Source organism: Protopterus annectens, chromosome 3.part0, assembly GCF_019279795.1.
Source record: "Protopterus annectens isolate FY-2018-M chromosome 3.part0, PAN1.0, whole genome shotgun sequence".
Lineage (NCBI taxonomy): Eukaryota > Metazoa > Chordata > Ceratodontiformes > Protopteridae > Protopterus > Protopterus annectens.
The window spans coordinates 313219977-313238283 of NC_056731.1; the positions used below are offsets into that span (position 1 = coordinate 313219977).

At 42.7% G+C, this 18307-nt stretch overlaps 1 protein-coding gene across 1 annotated transcript in view; it reads left to right on the forward strand.

Annotated features, from left to right (window-relative positions):
- The window catches only part of UBE3C (ubiquitin protein ligase E3C), a 2314788-nt gene that overhangs the window by 1118900 nt on the left and 1177581 nt on the right, over nucleotides 1–18307 (forward strand). Inside the window, exon 12 of the mRNA XM_044064789.1 lies at nucleotides 13831–13917. Within this exon, the coding sequence (XP_043920724.1) occupies nucleotides 13831–13917 (87 nt within the window). The remainder of the gene's footprint in view (nucleotides 1–13830; nucleotides 13918–18307) is intronic.

Sequence of the window (18307 nt, forward strand, 5' to 3'; positions counted from 1 at the left end):
TGTCAATCAAACAAGGGACTGCCCTTCCACAGCACTCAACCTAGCCAGACCATCACAACAGACGCCTCAGACCTTGGTTGGGGGGCACACATGCTGGACAAGTGCATACAAGGCTTATAGACTCAAGACCAGCTGCACCTACACATAAATCAAAAGGAAATGCTGGCAGTAAAACTGGCAATTCAGGCATTCAGACCATTTCTTCGACAAGGTCAACTGCTGATAAGGACGGACAACACCACAGTTATGTGGTACATCAACAAACAGGGAGGCACACATTCATACCCTCTATGCCGGATGGCAATGGACCTTTGGAATGTGGCACTGAGCTTCAACATTCAGTTACAAGCAATTTTTGTGCCAGGAAAAGAAAATATACTAGCAGACATCCTAAGCAGAACTACCACGGATGCCCACGAATGGATGCTGCATCCGGACATCTTCAAAACCATTACAGGGAAATGGGGACTACCAGAAATAGACTTATTTGCATCCACACACAATCACCAACTGAAAAAATTCTGCACAAGGACGTACCACCCACTTGCTTGGAAAGTGGACTCCTTATCTTTCAGTTGGAAAAACCTGACAGCATATGCATTCCCACCTCTTCCCTTGATGCACAAGGTGCTATTGAAGATCAAAGAAGACCGTCCAAGGATCATCCTGATAGCTCCAGACTGGCCAAGGCAACATTGGTACCCATTACTGAGGAGTATGTCTCGGGAACAAATATGGCCTCTGTCCCCTAGTTCCCTTGCTGTTAACACAGAACAACTTCAAAACCCTGCATCCAAACCTGAGAACACTGCAGCTGGCTGCCTGGAACATTGCATAAGACCAAATAACCCAGATTTATCACAAAGGGTTAAAGACATTATCTTGGAGGCTCGCAGACCCTCAACAAGAAAAAATTATTCAGCAAAATGGAAAAGATATCTCATTTGGAGTACTGCAAAGGAGAGAATGTGTCACTGGTAAACATAGCTAACATCCTGGAATACTTGGCAGAGCTCTTCCACAACGGCCTGTCCTATTCTTCCATTAAGATTCATGCATCAGCTATTTCAGCAGAATACAACTTGGATCCTCCAGTCTTCTCACATCCTCTGCTCAGGCAGTTTCTGAGAGGGATTAAAAATGTAAACCCACCTAGGAAGCCACCATTGCCAGCATGGGACTTGAACTTTGTGCTAGAAAAGTTGACACTCCCTCCTTCGAGCCAGCAGCAACAGCAGAATTACAGTACTTATCATGGAAAACTGCTTTCCTGCTTGCAGTCACTTCAGCAAGAAGGGTATCTGAGCTACAGGCATTAATGGCAGTACAGCCCTTCCTGATCTTCCATCAAGACAGAGTGTCCATGAGAACTAATCCTACTTTTATGCCAAAGGTGGTCTCCAGGGTATCTTTAAATCAAGCTATCCACCTACCTACATTCTTCCCCAACCCACAGAACAGGGAGAAAGACTGTTGCATACCTTGGATGTACATAGACAATTAACGTTACTACCTGGACAGGACCAAGAGCAATAGAAAAACTGACCAGCTACTGGTAGCATATGCAACAGGAATGGAAGGAAAAGCAATTTCAAAACAAACAATCTCTAAGTGGATAGGAAATTGCATTAGATTTTGTTACTCCTACCATGGGAAGAAAACTCCAGAAAACATCAGGCCTCATTCTACAAGGGCTACAGCCACTACCACAGCTTTTTTACGAGGAGTGGCTACCAAAGACATTTTAGAGGCTGCTACTTGGAGCTCCGTGCATACATTTGCTAAGCATTATAATTTACCTTTATACTCCAGATCCCGAGCAGGTTTTGCCACTGCTGTTTTGCAAGGGATCTTAACTACACCATAATCTTATTTCTCCTCCTCCCCCAGTTTGGCTATGGTATTCTACCCATTTGTAAGGACTGCAGATGCATCCTTGAAGGACATAGTACAGTTTTGTACCTACCATAAATGTAGATGTCTGATAATCATGCATCTGCAGTCAGGATTACCCACCCTCCTTCCCCTCTGTGGTACTCCTAGGGTATTTGCCCATCTTGTAGCTAGCTGGGGGAATCTATTATGGTGTATTTGTTTGTGTATATGTACATACATGCTTATTTTTTGTTTGCTCTCTACAATTTGGAACCATTTGCATTTATCCAAATTTAGCCTTCCTAGAGGGCACCTGGCATCTGGGGCAAGAAACACTGAGGAAAATGGCATCGGCTGATGCCTTTATACCCGAAGAACTGCAGCTATGACGTCGGGTGAAGTGCGACACCAGCCGAGGCCAGACCCAGACTTTGGAATCCGGCCGACAGAAGGGCTGCCTGACGACAGGACAACCCATTTGTAAGGACTGCAGATGCATGCCTATCGGACATCTACATTTATGGTAGGTACAAAACTGTACTTTCCGGATGGTCACGCTTCAGTCCATTCTACCCTTTTTGGGTCAGGACAATTGGGTGTGCTCCATAGACCTTCAGGATGCGTACTACCATATCAAAATGGACAGGCGCTCCAGAAGGTTTCTCCGCTTCCGGCTGGGAGCCAGTCACTATCAATTCAGAGCCGTGCCCTTTGGTCTCACCACAGCCCCCAGGGTGTTCACCAAATGTATGGCAGTGGTTACGGCTCACCTGAGATGGCGAGGATTCCAGGTGTTTCCATATCTCAACGACTGGCTCCTCACTGCTTCCACCAGGCATCAGCTACTACGAGCCAGGGATTATACCATCCAAACTTGCTCCGAGCTAGGTATATCAATAAATTTCGAAAAGTCTGCATTGTCGCCTTGTCAGTCTATAGTCTTTATAGGCGCAAGCTTAAATACAAAAGTCCTCTCTGCAAGACTTCCTCTCGACAGAGTATCAGACATCTGCCGACACATGCAGGTCTTACTACAGTGCAACAGGATTCAGGCCAGATTTGTACTAAAGACTTTGGGCCTCATGGCAGCAGCAATCATACTAGTTCCACTGGCTCGTTTTCACATGCGGCTTCTTCAGTGAATGCTTTTTACTCAATGGTCCTTTCAACAGCTCCCAATGTCTCACAAGATTATAATCACTCAATCATGCAAAGACCACCTGGCTTAGTGGATGGTCTCCTCTCTTATACTCCAGGGTAGACCATGTTCTTCCTCCTCCTGTTGCCACAGTGACCACGGATGCCTCCCTGATTGGGTGGGGGGGGGGGCATTTTCGGGGCAGGACTGTCCAGGGCACCTGGCAACCTCTAGAGTACCATCTGCACATAAATGTCCTGGAAATGAAAGCGGTGCTTTTGGCGGTGCAAGCTCTTTAGGACTCTCTACCCACCGGGACTATTGCAATTCAGACAAACAATATGTCTGTAGTATGGTACATCAACAAGCAGGGCGGAACCAAGTCCTATTCCTTATGTCGAGAAGCACTCAGACTCTGGCAGTGGGCGATCTCCTCTCAACGGTTTCTGATAGCAATGCACATCCCCGGGAGGTCCAACGTCATAGCGGACAGGCTAAGCAGAGCTATTCTCATGCCTCATGAGTGGTCTCTCAATCAATCAGTAGCGGACAAAATCTTCCGCAGATGGGGGTCAACCTTGCTGCGACCTTTTTGCAACTCCTCCCAACAGCAAGTGCGCGACGACTTCTTCACTCTCTTCCCCCTTCCCGGGCACTCCCCCAGAGACGCTCTAGTTCACGATTGGCCGCGGGGTCTTCTGTATGCATTCCCGCCTTTTCCCCTTATTCCCAAGCTAATTCAGAAAGCAACCGCATTGAGATCCAGGATGATCCTCATTGCCCCTTACTGGCCTCGACAAATTTGGTTCCCGTTCCTGCATCGTCACCTGCTGGAGCAGCCGTGGAATCCAGACCCAGTGCCAGACCTCTTAGTCCATCAGTCGGGCGGGCTGCACCAATCCCTTCAGTCTCTCAACCTCACAGCTTGGTTGCTCCACTTCCAACCTTAGCCAGGCTTCCGCTAATTTCTCAGCCGGTGCGTGAAATCATACTTTCTTCGCACAAATCTGCCACCAGGAAGACTTATGCTAGTAAGTGGAAACGTTTCTCTTTCAAGGTAGAGGGTAGGAATATTGACCCCTTTACAGCCCCTGTCCATCATGTTTTAGATTTTTTAGCAGAGCTCTTTCAAGCTGGTTCCTCCTCTGCCACCATTAGGGTCCAATTAGCTGCTATTGCAAATTTCCATGCTAGCCTGTCAGAAACCAGCATCATGTCCCACAAACTTTGCAAGGCCTTTCTCAAAGGAACTTTGTTGCTTAGGCCCCCGGTCAGACATCCCCCGCTTCCGTGGGAATTGAACTTGATATTGGCTTCCTTGATTCTCCCCCCCTTTGAACCCACGGCTTCCTGTTCCTTAAAATTGCTCTCCTGGAAGACTCTCTTTTTGGTAGCCATCACATCAGCTAGGAGAGTTTCGGAACTTCAAGCCCTCTGTATTCGTCCTCCTTATCTTGTGTTTCATAAGGACAGAGTTTCACTTAGGCCTAATCCTTTGTTTCTACCTAAGATACCTTCTGAAACAAATCTGAATCAGACTAGTGATCTGCCTGTCTTTTTTCCTAACTATTCGAACAAAGCTGAACAAAAGTTGCACCGCTTGGATGTTCATAGGCAATTACGTTTCTACTTGGACAGGACTAAGCAAATAAGAAAATCAGACCAACTCTTCTTATCCTATGCCAAGGGCAAGCAAGGACTGCCAGTTTCCAAAGTAACATTATCCAGGTGGTTGTCCTCTATTATTACCTTGATTTATCAGCTCAGAGATAAAGAACTCCCTGCTAAACCTAAAGGTCATTCCAGCAGAGCTTTAGCTACGTCGGTAGCTTTTCAAGCAAGACTACCAATGGAATCTATTTGTGCCGCAGCCACTTGGGCCACTCCTCATACTTTCATTTCACATTATAAGTTGGATGTGGCCTCTAGGAATAGAGCTGAGTTTGGTTCCACTGTGCTCAAGAGTCTGTTCCGATGAGCCACCCAGGACTAAGGTGCTAGGGACGCTGTCCCATCCAGCAAGAATGAAGGCGAGATAGACAACTTAATATTAAGAAGTTATGTACCTACCATAACGTTCCATGTTAGTTGTCTTCTTCTGCCTTCTTGCATCCCACCCTCCTTCCCCCTAGCCTGGACAGACTGAGAAGAGTCCCTTTTTGAGGCCTTCTTCCTCTGGACAACTCTGATGTACATTGTGTCCTCCTCTGTCCTTGTACTATAGTTTTTCCTTGTGGTTGGACAGGTGTCCTTGAATCTTTCCTTGGTGTTAGCTCTGCCAAACGAGATCTGGGGATCTGGCCTAGCATTGTGGGATATAGGGAGGGCCTCGAGCCAGTAAATAGCTCTCGAGCTTTAGTAGATTGCCGAGTTGGAGCCGAGGATCGGCTCCAAACCCATCCAGCAAGAAAGAAGGCGAGAAGAAGACAACTAACATGGAACGTTATGGTAGGTACATAGGTTCAGTAGCAGGCTGCTCTGCCTCACATATTACGGGATTTTGTTCCCATTCAGGAGAGTCTTTGATGTGAATCTATCCCTCTCCAACCGGGCATTTAACTTAGGGCGTGTGCTCTGGCACCAGTTATCCATTTTGATGAGACCTTCTGAAAGGATATCTGTGTCAGATAGCTTACTACTATAGCCAGTTTGCAGTCATCTGCAAACTTTGTCAGCCACCCTCCTTTAGCCAACGTAGGCTGCTGTATGGATCCTTTCCTCATCAATGGCTTTGGTGACTTGAAAAAAGTCAACCAAGTTTAAAATGATCCTGCTGCTGACAAAGCCAAACAAAAACTGATGGATCCAGTCTGCAAATTCCTAATATTTTATTTATGAGGTCCCATTATGATCCTCTCCATGGCTTTGCAGATACACTGAACCTGTCAATAATTGTTGGCAATGTCTGTAGGATCAGTAATCTTCACATCATTTTGAACTAACCTGAGCATATTCGGGAGTTTCCTCCCAGGTTTCTTATAGCTAAAGAAGGCCTTTTGAGTTTGAGTCTTTTTTTTTTTTCTCTATTTTTCTCTTTGGATGATTTTATGAGAGCTGAGATTTTTTAGTTTTTAACATAGTGAGGTGTCTATTGTTTTACCTTTTAATTTTGCTCTATCTTGTAGTAGCTTCCTCCTTTTGTAGAGTTTGTTTATGGCTGGGGGGTCCACCACCTGCAGGGGCATGTAGCATTGTGATTCAAAAAGCAGTACTGTTTCCCATACGGGGGAGCTCAAAAAAAGGAGACCACACACTTTAGTAGAGAGGTAGAGTGATCTTTTGAGATTCTTTACTGTAGTCTTTTTATTTTCAGGTGTGGGGGTGGGATGAGGACCTCCAGCGTGGATGGTGTGACTAGTTGTTCCATGGCATTGAGTTTATGAATTCCAGGAACTTTTTGGCTTATTGGAACTCATCCTTGGCAGAGCCTTGCCATTTAAAGCTGATCATCTTATCTGTATTGTTTGGCCATTCTTGGTGAATCTAGGATACTGCTCAAGGTCCAGGGTCATTCTGAGTAGCATGCTCTATAATCAAGAGGCACTACCCTCCTGGTCCTCTTTTCATGTAGTCCAGGAGTACGTCTCCGTCGTTTACACCAGCGTGGACAATGGCTAAGATCATATTTGTACAAAAAACTGAGAGACCTGAGGTGACCGGTTATGTAGGCCCGGGGGGGAACACCGACAGGCAGCTATCTGTGACCTTCTCAGCCGACCAGTAGCTTACTGTGGCGTCAGTACAGATGAGCTTGGAGTCACAATGACTGAAGTGTCTGGCATGGAGTTTGTTATTTTACTGTGCATGCGGCTTGAAGATCTATGTATTTTACCGGTTTGTTGTGTAGTTTTAAGGGGGTATATGTTTGGGGTGTGTTTGCAGTGGCCTCTATATAATGTTTTTGTTAGATTTTTTTGTCTTAGTGTGAGTAGTAGATTATTGTGCAGCTGTGTATGATTTGAGGTTGTAAAGACATGTGTATGATGAGATTGGGTCATATAGTGTGTTTGAAGTAGTCTCTCTCCTCCTGACTGAATGCTAAACAGTCCTATGTTGAAGAGCTCAGGAGTTGAGGAACTCGATACTTCTGCATCTCTACATGTATTTGTCTTTAGTAGGAGGGAGGAGTTTTGTTTTACAAGAGGCATGTCACTGTTACTGAGGCAATTCAAACATCTAGGTTCAGCAGCAAGTTCACCAGCTACACTAGCAACTGATCCCAACTGGCAAGCTAGAAGGAATAAGCAAAAACTTTAAAAAGAAGTGCTTTTAAGAAGGGTGACATTTTTTGTTTTGTTTACCAGGAGTTTTATTTACTCAGTATGATAAAGAGTGCATTATCAAGGTAATAAGTACTGTAAGAGCAAGTGCTACGTTAACAGACAGAAGAATAGTCTTTTTAGAGAAAACGAAAAGCAATTCTTTTAATTATAGGAGTGCTGATCAGATTTGTCAGTTCTCAAATAGGTAGTTTAATACAGAAATCAAAGAGTGGACTTCGTTGTGAATAGTAGTAAACCTGTAAGTAAAGAAAACTTAAAAAACAGTAGCAAAAAATAACTAAAATCGGGCCGGAATTCTCTCTTCGTAAAGCAGCAACTTTATTGATAAGGCAGGAAATGACCCCAACAGGCCAAAAAACCACGCCAAACCTGCCTAACAACTAGGTTTTAAGAGAGGGAGGAAAAGGAGTTACTTATGAATGACCCCTAGTGGCCAATAAAACTGCCCTCTCCGGGGCAGGAAGCTGCTCAATGTTAGTCACTCCCACTGATAAACACAGTCCTTCAGCCCAAGCAAAATGGCCTCACAGAAACTTTCAAAGAGTTCAGGAACAGCAAGCCTGTAACTGAACTTTTAAGAAAAAAGCGATTTAAAATTAAGTGCAAACAGGAAATTCAGCAAACAGCTTTTGGTTGTGCTCTAAATACAGCTACTAATACAGTTTTTTTTCCTCTTAAACAGTTCAGGAACAGCAAGCCTGTAACTGAACTTTTGCAAGATTTTTGGTTCACATAACTTCTTATTCTCACCCACTGCTCAAGCAGTTCCTCAGAGGGACCAAAAACTTAAGACCACCCAGGAGAGCCCCAACTCCAGCCTGGGACCTTAATTTTGTATTGGAAAAGCTCAGTCTTCCTCCTTTTGAGCCAGCTGCAACTGCAGAGTTAAAATTCCTTTCTTGAAAAATAGCTTTCCTTGTAGCAGTCACTTCAGCAAGAAGGGTATCTGAATTACAGGCCCTTATGGCAGTGGAACCTTTCATCATCTTTCATGCGGACAGGGTGTCCCTCAGGACCAGTCCCTCTTTCATGCCCAAGGTGGTATCTAGTGTGGCTCTTAATCAGTCCATTCATTTGCCAACCTTCTTTTCTAATCCACAGAACAAAGGGGAATGGATACTGCACTCCTTAGATGTGCACAGACAACTTAGATTTTACTTGGACAGAACTAAACCTCAAAGGAAATCTGAACTGTTGGTGGCATTTGCTGCAGGGGCAGAGAGGCAGGCTATTTCAAAGCAAACCATTTCTAAATGGATAGGCCATTGCATTCATTTCTGCTATAAGCACCATGGAAAACCTATCCCACAGGGGATTAGACCCCATTCAACCAGGGCTACATCTACCTCTACAGCTTTTCTCAGAGGTGTCCCTACCAGAGACATCCTAGAAGCTGCTACCTGGAGTTCTGTACATACTTTTGTCAAACATTACCATTTGCCAATTTTCTCTAAATCCAGAGCTGGCTTTGCCACTGCAGTCTTGCAGGGCCTTATAGCTGGTCCTAATGCTATCTAAATTCCTCCTCCCATCCTTAGCTTTGGGAATCTACCCAAATGTGATGACTGCAACAGTAAAACACGAAGAGCATAGTACAATTGTGTACACTTACCATAAATGTAGATGTTTGAGTGTATTCACTGTTGCAGTCCTGGTTACCCTACCTCCAGCTCCCTGACTTCTTTTGGCTATATCTCTGTTCTCCTTTACTATACTTAAAAGCTTTTTGGTGTATTTGCTTTTTTTGTTGGAGGTATAACCTTGTATATATATGTTTAATTGCTTCACATTATGGGGGGGCACCTGACATCTGGGGCAAGAAAAACTGATGTAATGGCATCGGCTGCATGCTTTATACCCCTGACTACCTGATGTCACGGAAGATTGAGACAGCAACCGACACAGGATCCAAGAATTTGATAATCAGGCCGACTGAGGGCTACTGCAAGCAGATAACCCAAATGTGATGACTGCAACAGTGAATACACTCGAACATCTACATTTATGGTAAGTGTATACAACTGTACTTTTTTAAATTTGTTTTAGCTGAACAGCATATTGAAAGTGGCAGGGGGGGGTCCCCTGGTGGGTTATTACCAGAGAAAAAAGAGCTCGCCTGGCAACTAAGATTAAATGCAGGTTGCACATCAGGCAGTACAATTTCTTTCTCCTGTTTTTAGATGTATTTAAGATGTTTTTAGATGTTTGTATGTATGTAATGTTTATGAAGGTGGTGATTTTAAGGTTTGGATATTGTGTTTTAAGTAATTTTGTATAAAATGATCAATGTTTCTTAAGTTTTTGACAGGATCAGTCACATGATTTGTTGCAAGTTTTTAAATAGTAGCTTCATTTTCTATATTTCATTTGATGAAGTCTCTTAAGTATTCCTGACAAAGCGCTTATCTCTACAATTTGTTTGTGGGTTTGTCCAGTAAACCAATTTTTGTGGTATGAACCTCTTTCTCCAGTAAAACTTCGGAAAAAAATAAGAAAAGAAGCCTGACTGTGCCTTGTACACCACCGGCATCTCCCTTGAAAAGATCAAAATCTTCGGTTATTTTACTGTCCTTGGAACTGACTGCCTCCAAAACTAAGTCTTTGGCCCTGAAGGGTTCTATAGAACCAAGTTTATCTGTGCAGTCTAAATCCTTGATGTTGAAATTAGCAGACATTTTCTTTGTTGCCAACTACTTCAGCACCAAGTTTACAATCTTTGAGATTTAAATTTAGTTCTACAGATCATTGTTCCACCTGCCTTTGAACCATCAGCTAAATGTGGTTTAAAGTTTTTGTATTGGAAGACTGTATTCTTAATGGCAGTAACTTCTACCACAGTTTCAGAAATCCAAGCCTTATCATGTGGACCACCTTATCTGATTTTCCACAAAGATATAGTTTCACTAAGAACCTTCCTTTTTACCTAAGGTTGTGTCAGAGTCAAATATCAACCAGACTATTCATTTACTAGTATTTTTTCCAAATTTTACTAACAAAGGTTAATACTGCTTGCATTTACTAGGTGTTCACAGAAAATTGCACTTCTATTTACACAGAACTAAGAATATAGGAAAATCCGATCAATTATTTTTGTCCTTTTCATCTACAAGAATTGGCCAACCAGTTGCTACTCAGATAGCTTAAAGAGTGTATTTCTTTTATCTGTAATAAGAAGAACATCAGTTTAACTAGACCTTTAAGGGCACATTCTACAAGATGTTGCTACTTCAGCAGTTTTTCAATTTAGGGCTTCCATGGATGATATTTGTGCAGCAGCAACTTGAGTTACCCCTTATACCTTTATTACTCATTACAAATTGGATGTGGTCTCCAGGGGAAGAGCATATTTGGTTCTATGGTGCTCAAGAATGTCCTTCCTTGAGTCCTCCCAAGGCCCTAGGTAGCTGAGGACTTTATCCCATTTGTCGAGGATAAAATGAAATTTGACAGCATCAGATAAAGAAGTTATGTACTCCCCATAACGTTCCATCTGAACCTGTGAACCTAATCTGTGTTGTCCATTTTCATTTATCCTTGACTCCCTTCCCTCCTTCCCCCCTTCCCCCTGCCCTTTGAAGCTTTTGATGGAACGAATAATGACTCTTTTGCCACTAGTGTTACTTGTATATGGTTGCTGTATTCTTTGTCTGTGTTTTCTGCAAACTCGATCTGAGGTAATTGGGAGTGGAGCATTCTGGGGAAGGGCGGAGTTTGAAAGATTTCATAGGTTGGTACTAGGCTGTTTGCCCTAGGGCCTCTACAAGCCTAGCCATAAGAATTCCCTGGATATTTCTTCCCACAATATTTACTTCTCTGGACACCTGTCTAGCGGGGCTACTGACGTGATCCCCGGGGTTAATTTCGTAGCTACCATTAAATCATCAAGGTTCCTTTTAAAGAGGGCCAATGAGGTGCTCTGCTTGACATGTATGGGCAGTCTATTCCAGAGTATGGGGAGTCTCTGGTTCAGGAACCTGTCCCTCCAGCATGTTTTATTCATTGTGATGACAAGGTTTAGATCCCTGTAGCGTGTGGCTCTGAGGGATTGGGATTTCTTTAAGCGGAGCATGTCCAACCGCTCAGGGTTTAACATGGCCTTGTATGTTAAGCAGAGATCGCCTCTGAGTAGACAATATGCCACAGAGTATAGCTGGGGTTTTTTTTAGATGGTCAGCATATGGCATCTGCTTTAGGCCTGTGATTCTTTTAGTGAGGTATTTCTGTGGCCTTTCCAGCTGTTGCAGATGTCTTGTGAGGTAAATACCAAACAGGGCATTATACTCTATAATAGGTCTAATGAGGGATGAGTAGAGTGGGACAATGACCTCTTTTTTTCTTGATGAAAAGCCCTTAGTGTTGAGGTGTGCCACTTAGAAGATTTCCTGACTGTTGTGGCAATGTGGTTATCGAAAGTGAGACCACTGTCCACCTGTGTCCCTCATCATACTTTCGATGTTTAGTGTACTGCCACCTATATGGTAATTCATAGGTACATGTTTTTTTCCAAAGGGGATAACTATACATTTCTTGGCAATAAGCTTGAGCCCATGGCTCTGGCACCAGGCATCTGTTTCTGTAAGGCCCTTTTGTAGAATATCCACATAATTTGGGGATTCAATAATAGCTCCCAGGTTGCAGTCATCTGTGAACTTTGTTAGCCAGAGTCCCTTAGTGTTGGCCTGTACTTCAGAGAAGTAGATGCCAAACAAGATTGGTCCCAGGACTGGACCCTGAGGTACTCCATTTGGCCAGTGTGAGCTGTAGTAATGGCCAAGTCAGTTCCTGTGCTCAGAACTTGACACATTTGTCAAGGATAAATGAAAATGAACAACATAGATGGAATGTTATGGTGAGTACGTAACTTCTTTTTTGTTGATGTCTCTCCACTGCCTCCTTCAGGTTTTTACCTGTTGTATCCTGGGGTTGCTCGGGATATATGGAATAGCAGATGTTGGTTTTGTTAACTTTATCTTGTTCCTTGGCTGTTTAATATAGAGTGCTGAAGCTCCATCTATGACTCAGAGTTAGCAACTTGGGCTTTGGAGGATGGGAGTTAACCACTGATGCCAGTTTACCCATTGGGGGAGGGAGGCATTTTTTGATTGGCCAGTCATCACCACCAAGTAAACAGAGACTTGGCTTGGCACTCAACAGTACATACCATCAATAGTTCTCATTATGTGTAGGTCCTAACAGTGCATCCAAAGGGAACGGTGTAAGGGACCCCACCAGGATGTAAGTGCTCATGTCAGCCACCAGAGGTGGGATTGTGGCTTAACTGTAAATGTACTGACCAGATGACATCCATTCTGGTTGGCTGCCCTCCTTACACTGGAGACTTCCCAGTGTGCAGAGGAATAAATGGGCTCAAGGCTCTAAGGAAGAACCTTGATGGTCAGCAGACATAGAGGCAAGAATAACATAGGGAAGAAAAATTCTTGCATCTTCTTCGATGTGCAGACATTTTTTTATTTTATTTTCATTTATTTTTGGACTCCATCGGTCCTTATTTATACCAGCCCATCACCCAGTTCCTCACATCCATGCTTGGTCTACCAGCCATCCTCCTACTACTCCCCTGACTTTGGTGTTGCTGGGGCCAGTCATGGATCACAAGGGTGTCCTGGGGGCTCAGCTGTCTGTGCTTCCATACATTTTTGTCAAATTTTATATACTCTACCTGCTTTTCCACACTCTCCCATGCTCTTTGATTACATCTGAGGCAACTCCCCTTTTTGGACCATAGGGACTGTCACCAAGTGCCCTCTCCCCCAGAATGAGCACTCACACTCCTCACTGACACTCCATTCACCCAAGCTGCTACTAGAATCTGGGTCAGCTGGACTGTATTCATGGCTTTATCTCTCTAATCTACTAGAGTCACCGACATTTCATTTTTTGTCATATTATCACTTCTAAGCCAATTTTTTTTACTCCAGAGTAGTATTAAACAAAATACTTTTGTTTATTATTACACCCTCATGTTGCTTCCTCATGTTCATTTTTTCAGGTATTTCCTGTATTTGATCCTTTCCGGGTGAAAGGGATTACAGAAAAGGCTGAAGTAAACCACCATGGCTGTTTGCAAGTTTCTTACCACATGGTGTTTTGTTTTATTATGATAACAACCAAGTACAGCAGACTAACAGTGATGACTTTCTTTGCCCAGCATGTTACCTAGTGTACTCCAGAAAGGCCACCATCTGTCCGTCAGTGTTAATACTTGTCACAAAGCCATCATTGGAGCCCTTGGTCATTTTATAGAACAGCACGTAGCCTTGTGGCAGAATTGCTTATGTTTTTAAGGAAAATATTACAGCTCACTGCTTTGCTGAATTGACAACAAATTGAAGCATATTTTGGTTTATTTATCAAGAGTGCTTGGTGAAGTTATTCCAAATGTAGTTTAAAACATAGACGTTAAAAATGTTTTATTACTGTAGATAAAGATACACAAGGAACTCAAAGGCAAACCATTTTTTTTTTCAAATTTCTTAAGTGCATACTATCTTTTTTTTTTTTTTTTTCCTGTAGGCTACTTTACAGTTTGGCTTTCAATGCCAGGTTCCTGAGGCATCTTTGGTATGTTATATCTTCAATGACAACCAGAATGATAACAGGGTATGAACGCTTTATATTCATTTATTTGCATTGTGTATTACTACTAAGCTTGGTTGTGTGGTAACTGAAATGATTCAGAATTGGGAAATTGTAAAGAAAATCTCTTAATGCCACTTGAACTTATTACTACCCTTAATGATTTTGTTTGAATGTTACATCTTTAACATTTGTCCAATTTTCTAAAACTTGTGGCTGTGATGTCAAAGCTTCTTTCTAGATGTGGAAGAAGTGATAACCGTGTACACTTGCATTATCACTGTCAGGCAGTCATGAGTTCATGTGCTTGAGCAGCTCCTTATTTTATTTTTTTTCCATTATCATCATCTTCTTGTATTACCCAACTTCTTTCTTTTCCCGAACAAATAATCAATTAAAATGTATTTAACTTTTGTTGCTAACTGCCATATTCCCAACACACCATTGCACTCTGAGGGTAAACCTTTCATTTAGAGCAGATACTGTTTTTACGTAATTTTATTTTGTTCACTTTTGTGCAAAGTGATATTTATCTAGTATACCTCTTTTCAGTACTTAGAACCTCTTGTCCTCTGTTGGCTACTTCACCAGTTGGCATTCCTAAATTCCTTCAGTGTGAAGAGGCAGCCCAACAACACAAATACTGTAATGCAGGCTTTAGTGCATACTGTCACTGATGATAAAATCAGTACTTGATTGCTTTCAAGACTTTGCCAAAGCTTGCTGACTTCCCACCATTAGTTTCAGGCCAAGATTAACAACCTGAAATGTACATGTTTTCATACTACATGTGAAGTATTCAACATACAAATATTGTGCTTCCAACCCGCAGCAGTAATTACGCTCAATCATAGCTTTTTCATAAAGTAGCATGCCCCCTTTTTTATTTTTATTTATTTTATTTAAGTTTGATGACCGGGAAAGGCCTCTGGGCCAAGAAGAGCCCATTTTCAGTGGAGGGCCAGGGAGAAAAGCTCCACAATAATTGCAAGTTACATTTCACATGTTACAAAAGGACATAGTTCATACAGCTAATTAAACATTTACAGATAAGCTCCATGATATTTGCAATTGGCTTGTCACAATATTACAAAAATGAAAAGGTATAATTCAATACAGAAATTTCAACATGTACATAAAGTGAATATTTTTGTTATAAACTCAGTTGTAGGTTTAAGATTTCAAAATATATAGCTTCTAGCCATTAGTAGGTTAGGAAAATATTATGTATGGAGAGGGTAATAGTATAATGGAGACTGGAGAGTATAGTACAATAGATATTAGAGATACAATTAGTTTTTGGTAGGGGAGGGATTGTTTTGGGTGGGATGAAGTAATAGTAGAGGTAGTTGGATGAGTCAGTGCAAGGTGGAATGGGGGGGGTTTAAGTTGGAGCGTGGCAAGGGCATTTCCATTTGGAAGAAAGATGAGAGTAGTTGAGATTTGAAATTTGTATGGTTAGTTAGGTTGCGTAGGTGTGTGGGGAGAGAGTTCCACTGTTTAGCTAAGGAATGGGACAGCAGTAGATGGGCCAGGAGGTCATGCAGGTTTGTGGACCTGAAGGAGATTTTGTTTTTTGGATCTGTGTGAGCGGTTGGGAATGTAAGGTTTTAAGGAAGTAGCGAGAGCTGGGCAGTTGGCAGGTTTAAAGATGAGCTTGTGGGCAATGGTGAGTTGTTAGGTAACTGAGGTAGTTGGGAAGTTCAAGCCAGTTGAGGGTGAAGAAGGAGTGGCAGTGTTGGGATGAGTTTTTTGAATTGGTTGCAAATTTGGCGATCTTGTGGTAGCAGGATTTAAGTTTGGACCGAAGGCCAAGATGGAGTTTGGTGAAAAGAGGGGCACCATACATAAGGAAGGGGAGTAGGAAGGTGGATGCAAGAGTTTGATGGGTAGAGAGGCTTAGGAAGTGGTTGTGCCTGTAGAGGAGACCTAACGTTTGGTGGGTTTTCTTGTTTGCTGAGTGGATGTGGGTGTCTTCATCAATAATGATGCCAAGAAGCTTGGTGCTGGGAACGATTTCAAGGAGACTGTTGTTTTGGCTCTGTATGGTGAATGTGGATTTGTCAATGGAGTTTATGGTAGGGGAAAAAAAACATTAGTTTGGTTTTATTTGCATTTAGTACCAGATGGTTAGACTGCATCCAGGTTTCTGTTTTGGAGAAGGCTAGTTAGGTTTTTGCTAGGAGCTCGGAGGGAGAGAAGGCTGAGCAGATGATTGTTGAGTCATCTGCATATTGGATGATAGATGAGTCTGGGATGGATTAGTGAAAGTTGTTAATGGATAGGTTGAAGAGACGAGGGCCAAGAACAGAACCTTGTGGGACACCTGTGGTGTGGGAAGGAAGTGGGAGGTTGAAGTTTTCCATTGGACAGCTTGTTGGCGGTTGGACAAGTAGCTGGAAAACCAGGCGATGTTAGTGGGAGAGAGGTGTAGGGTGGAGAGTTGGGATATAAGTAGGGTGTGTGAGATGGTGTCAAAGGCCTTTGACAGATCTAGGAATAGTGTGGATATGAACTTGCCTGAGTCGCATTCGAGGTTTATGGTTTCAAGAAAGGAAAGAAGGGCAGTCATGATGCTATGGCCAGGGCGGAAACCGTGTTGGCTAGGGGAGAGGAGATTGTTTAGTGTTAGGTGTGCCATGAGTTGTGCTTGTATTGTTTTCTCTAGTATTTTAGAAAGAGAGGAAAGGATGGCAATAGGCCCGAAGTTGGTGGTATCAGTATTTTTGCCACCTTTGTGGAGGGGGATAATGTAAGTATGGTGCCAGATAGAAGGGATGTATGATTCCTGTATGGATCTATTTATAAGAATAGAGATGGGATCGGCAGTGCTGTCTGCATATTGTTTGAGGAAGGTGGATGGAAGGTTGTCGGGTGCATTGTGACAGAGTTTGAGGAGAAGTCTTTTTATAGTGCTTGTGGGTTGGGCTTGAGGCAGAAGGATGTGGAGGAAGGTTGATGACTGAGGTGGTGGTTGTGGCAGGAGGGGGTGGTGGTGGAGGAGGGGGTGGAAAGGAGGCTGATAGTTTAGCTATGCAGTCTGTGAAGAATGAGTTGAACTGGCTGGCTATTTCAAGGTTGAAGAGGTTGGAGTCTGGGCAGGGGTTTTTTTTGTTGCCAGGATGCAGCATGGATGAGATGGAGTCCCAGAATTTTTTGGGATTTGTTGAGTGCAAGGACTGGCGTTTGGAGTAGTGGGCTTTGCAGTCTTTAATTATTAGGGGTTTTTTTGCAGAGTTTCCTAGTTGCTTATACACAACACTTTTCATTTTGTTTTAACTTTTTGGCTGCTGGTGTAACTGACTATTAGCTGCCATTGGTGTCTATCCTTGATCTCGGATGCCAAGAGTCGCCCAACAAATGACCCTCCAACTTGATTCATTATTTATCCTGCAGTCAGAGAGGAAATTGAGGTTTCTCAACACAAAATCAAACTTGCTGCTACAGGAACTTTTTTTTTTTTGTAATGCCCTCCCCTCATGCCCAACTTCCAGTGAGTTAAGACCAGTTAGACTGAGAGCATTTGTCAGTATGTGCCTTGAATATTAAGCTAGGATAGAAACCCTCAGTCACACCACTAAAGGCTGTCATCCTGTGCTAAAAAATCCTCCCCTTTTCCTCTCTCCCAGGGTAGGCAAGATGGATATCCAGTCTACAAGTATCATCACTGAAATGCAGAATATTTCTGCTCGCACTTACATTTTTCTTTCTCCAAAATAACATTATCGATCTTCATTCTTCAGTAACAGGAGTCACCTAGATCCCAGTCCTGCACTGGCATCTCTTTTCATGCAACATGTATGGGTGCCTTTTTTGGTAGAAGCCGTCATCTGTAAAATAAGAAATGTATTCTGCATATTTCACATTTTGTTGTGAAACTAAACTGCTCATCTCCATCCCCTTCCATATCCAGACCAACCATAATATTAAGCCCAATGTCTACAATTCCTGAAAAGTAGGTAATTCTGAACTACAGATTATGTAATGCTCTGTAGAAAGCACTAACCTATAATGAATGTTAACTTGGCCATAGTTCACAGATAGCCGTAATTGAACTAGTGGAGATCATTGCAAATCAGTACAATAATGGACTTACCACTGCAGTATTACTTTTGCATTTTTTTAAAGTATTCACTGCCATTTTACAGCATCCAGTTACAGAAATCTCAAGCTTTAGGCTATATAACTTGCATGTTATAAAGTGGTTTATTAGTAACCTAATGTAACTCCATATCACAAAGTTTCATAGGCAGGGCTAGAGTACCTGAAAGCTCGGTTCTGGGTCCTCTGATGTTTACCATCTTCATAAGTGATGCACATCAGCATATTCAGAGTTTAAAACTGTTTCATTATGCTGATGACTTTGCTATTACGCCTAGTTCTGCAAATACACCCACTCTCATCAGTCAAATGC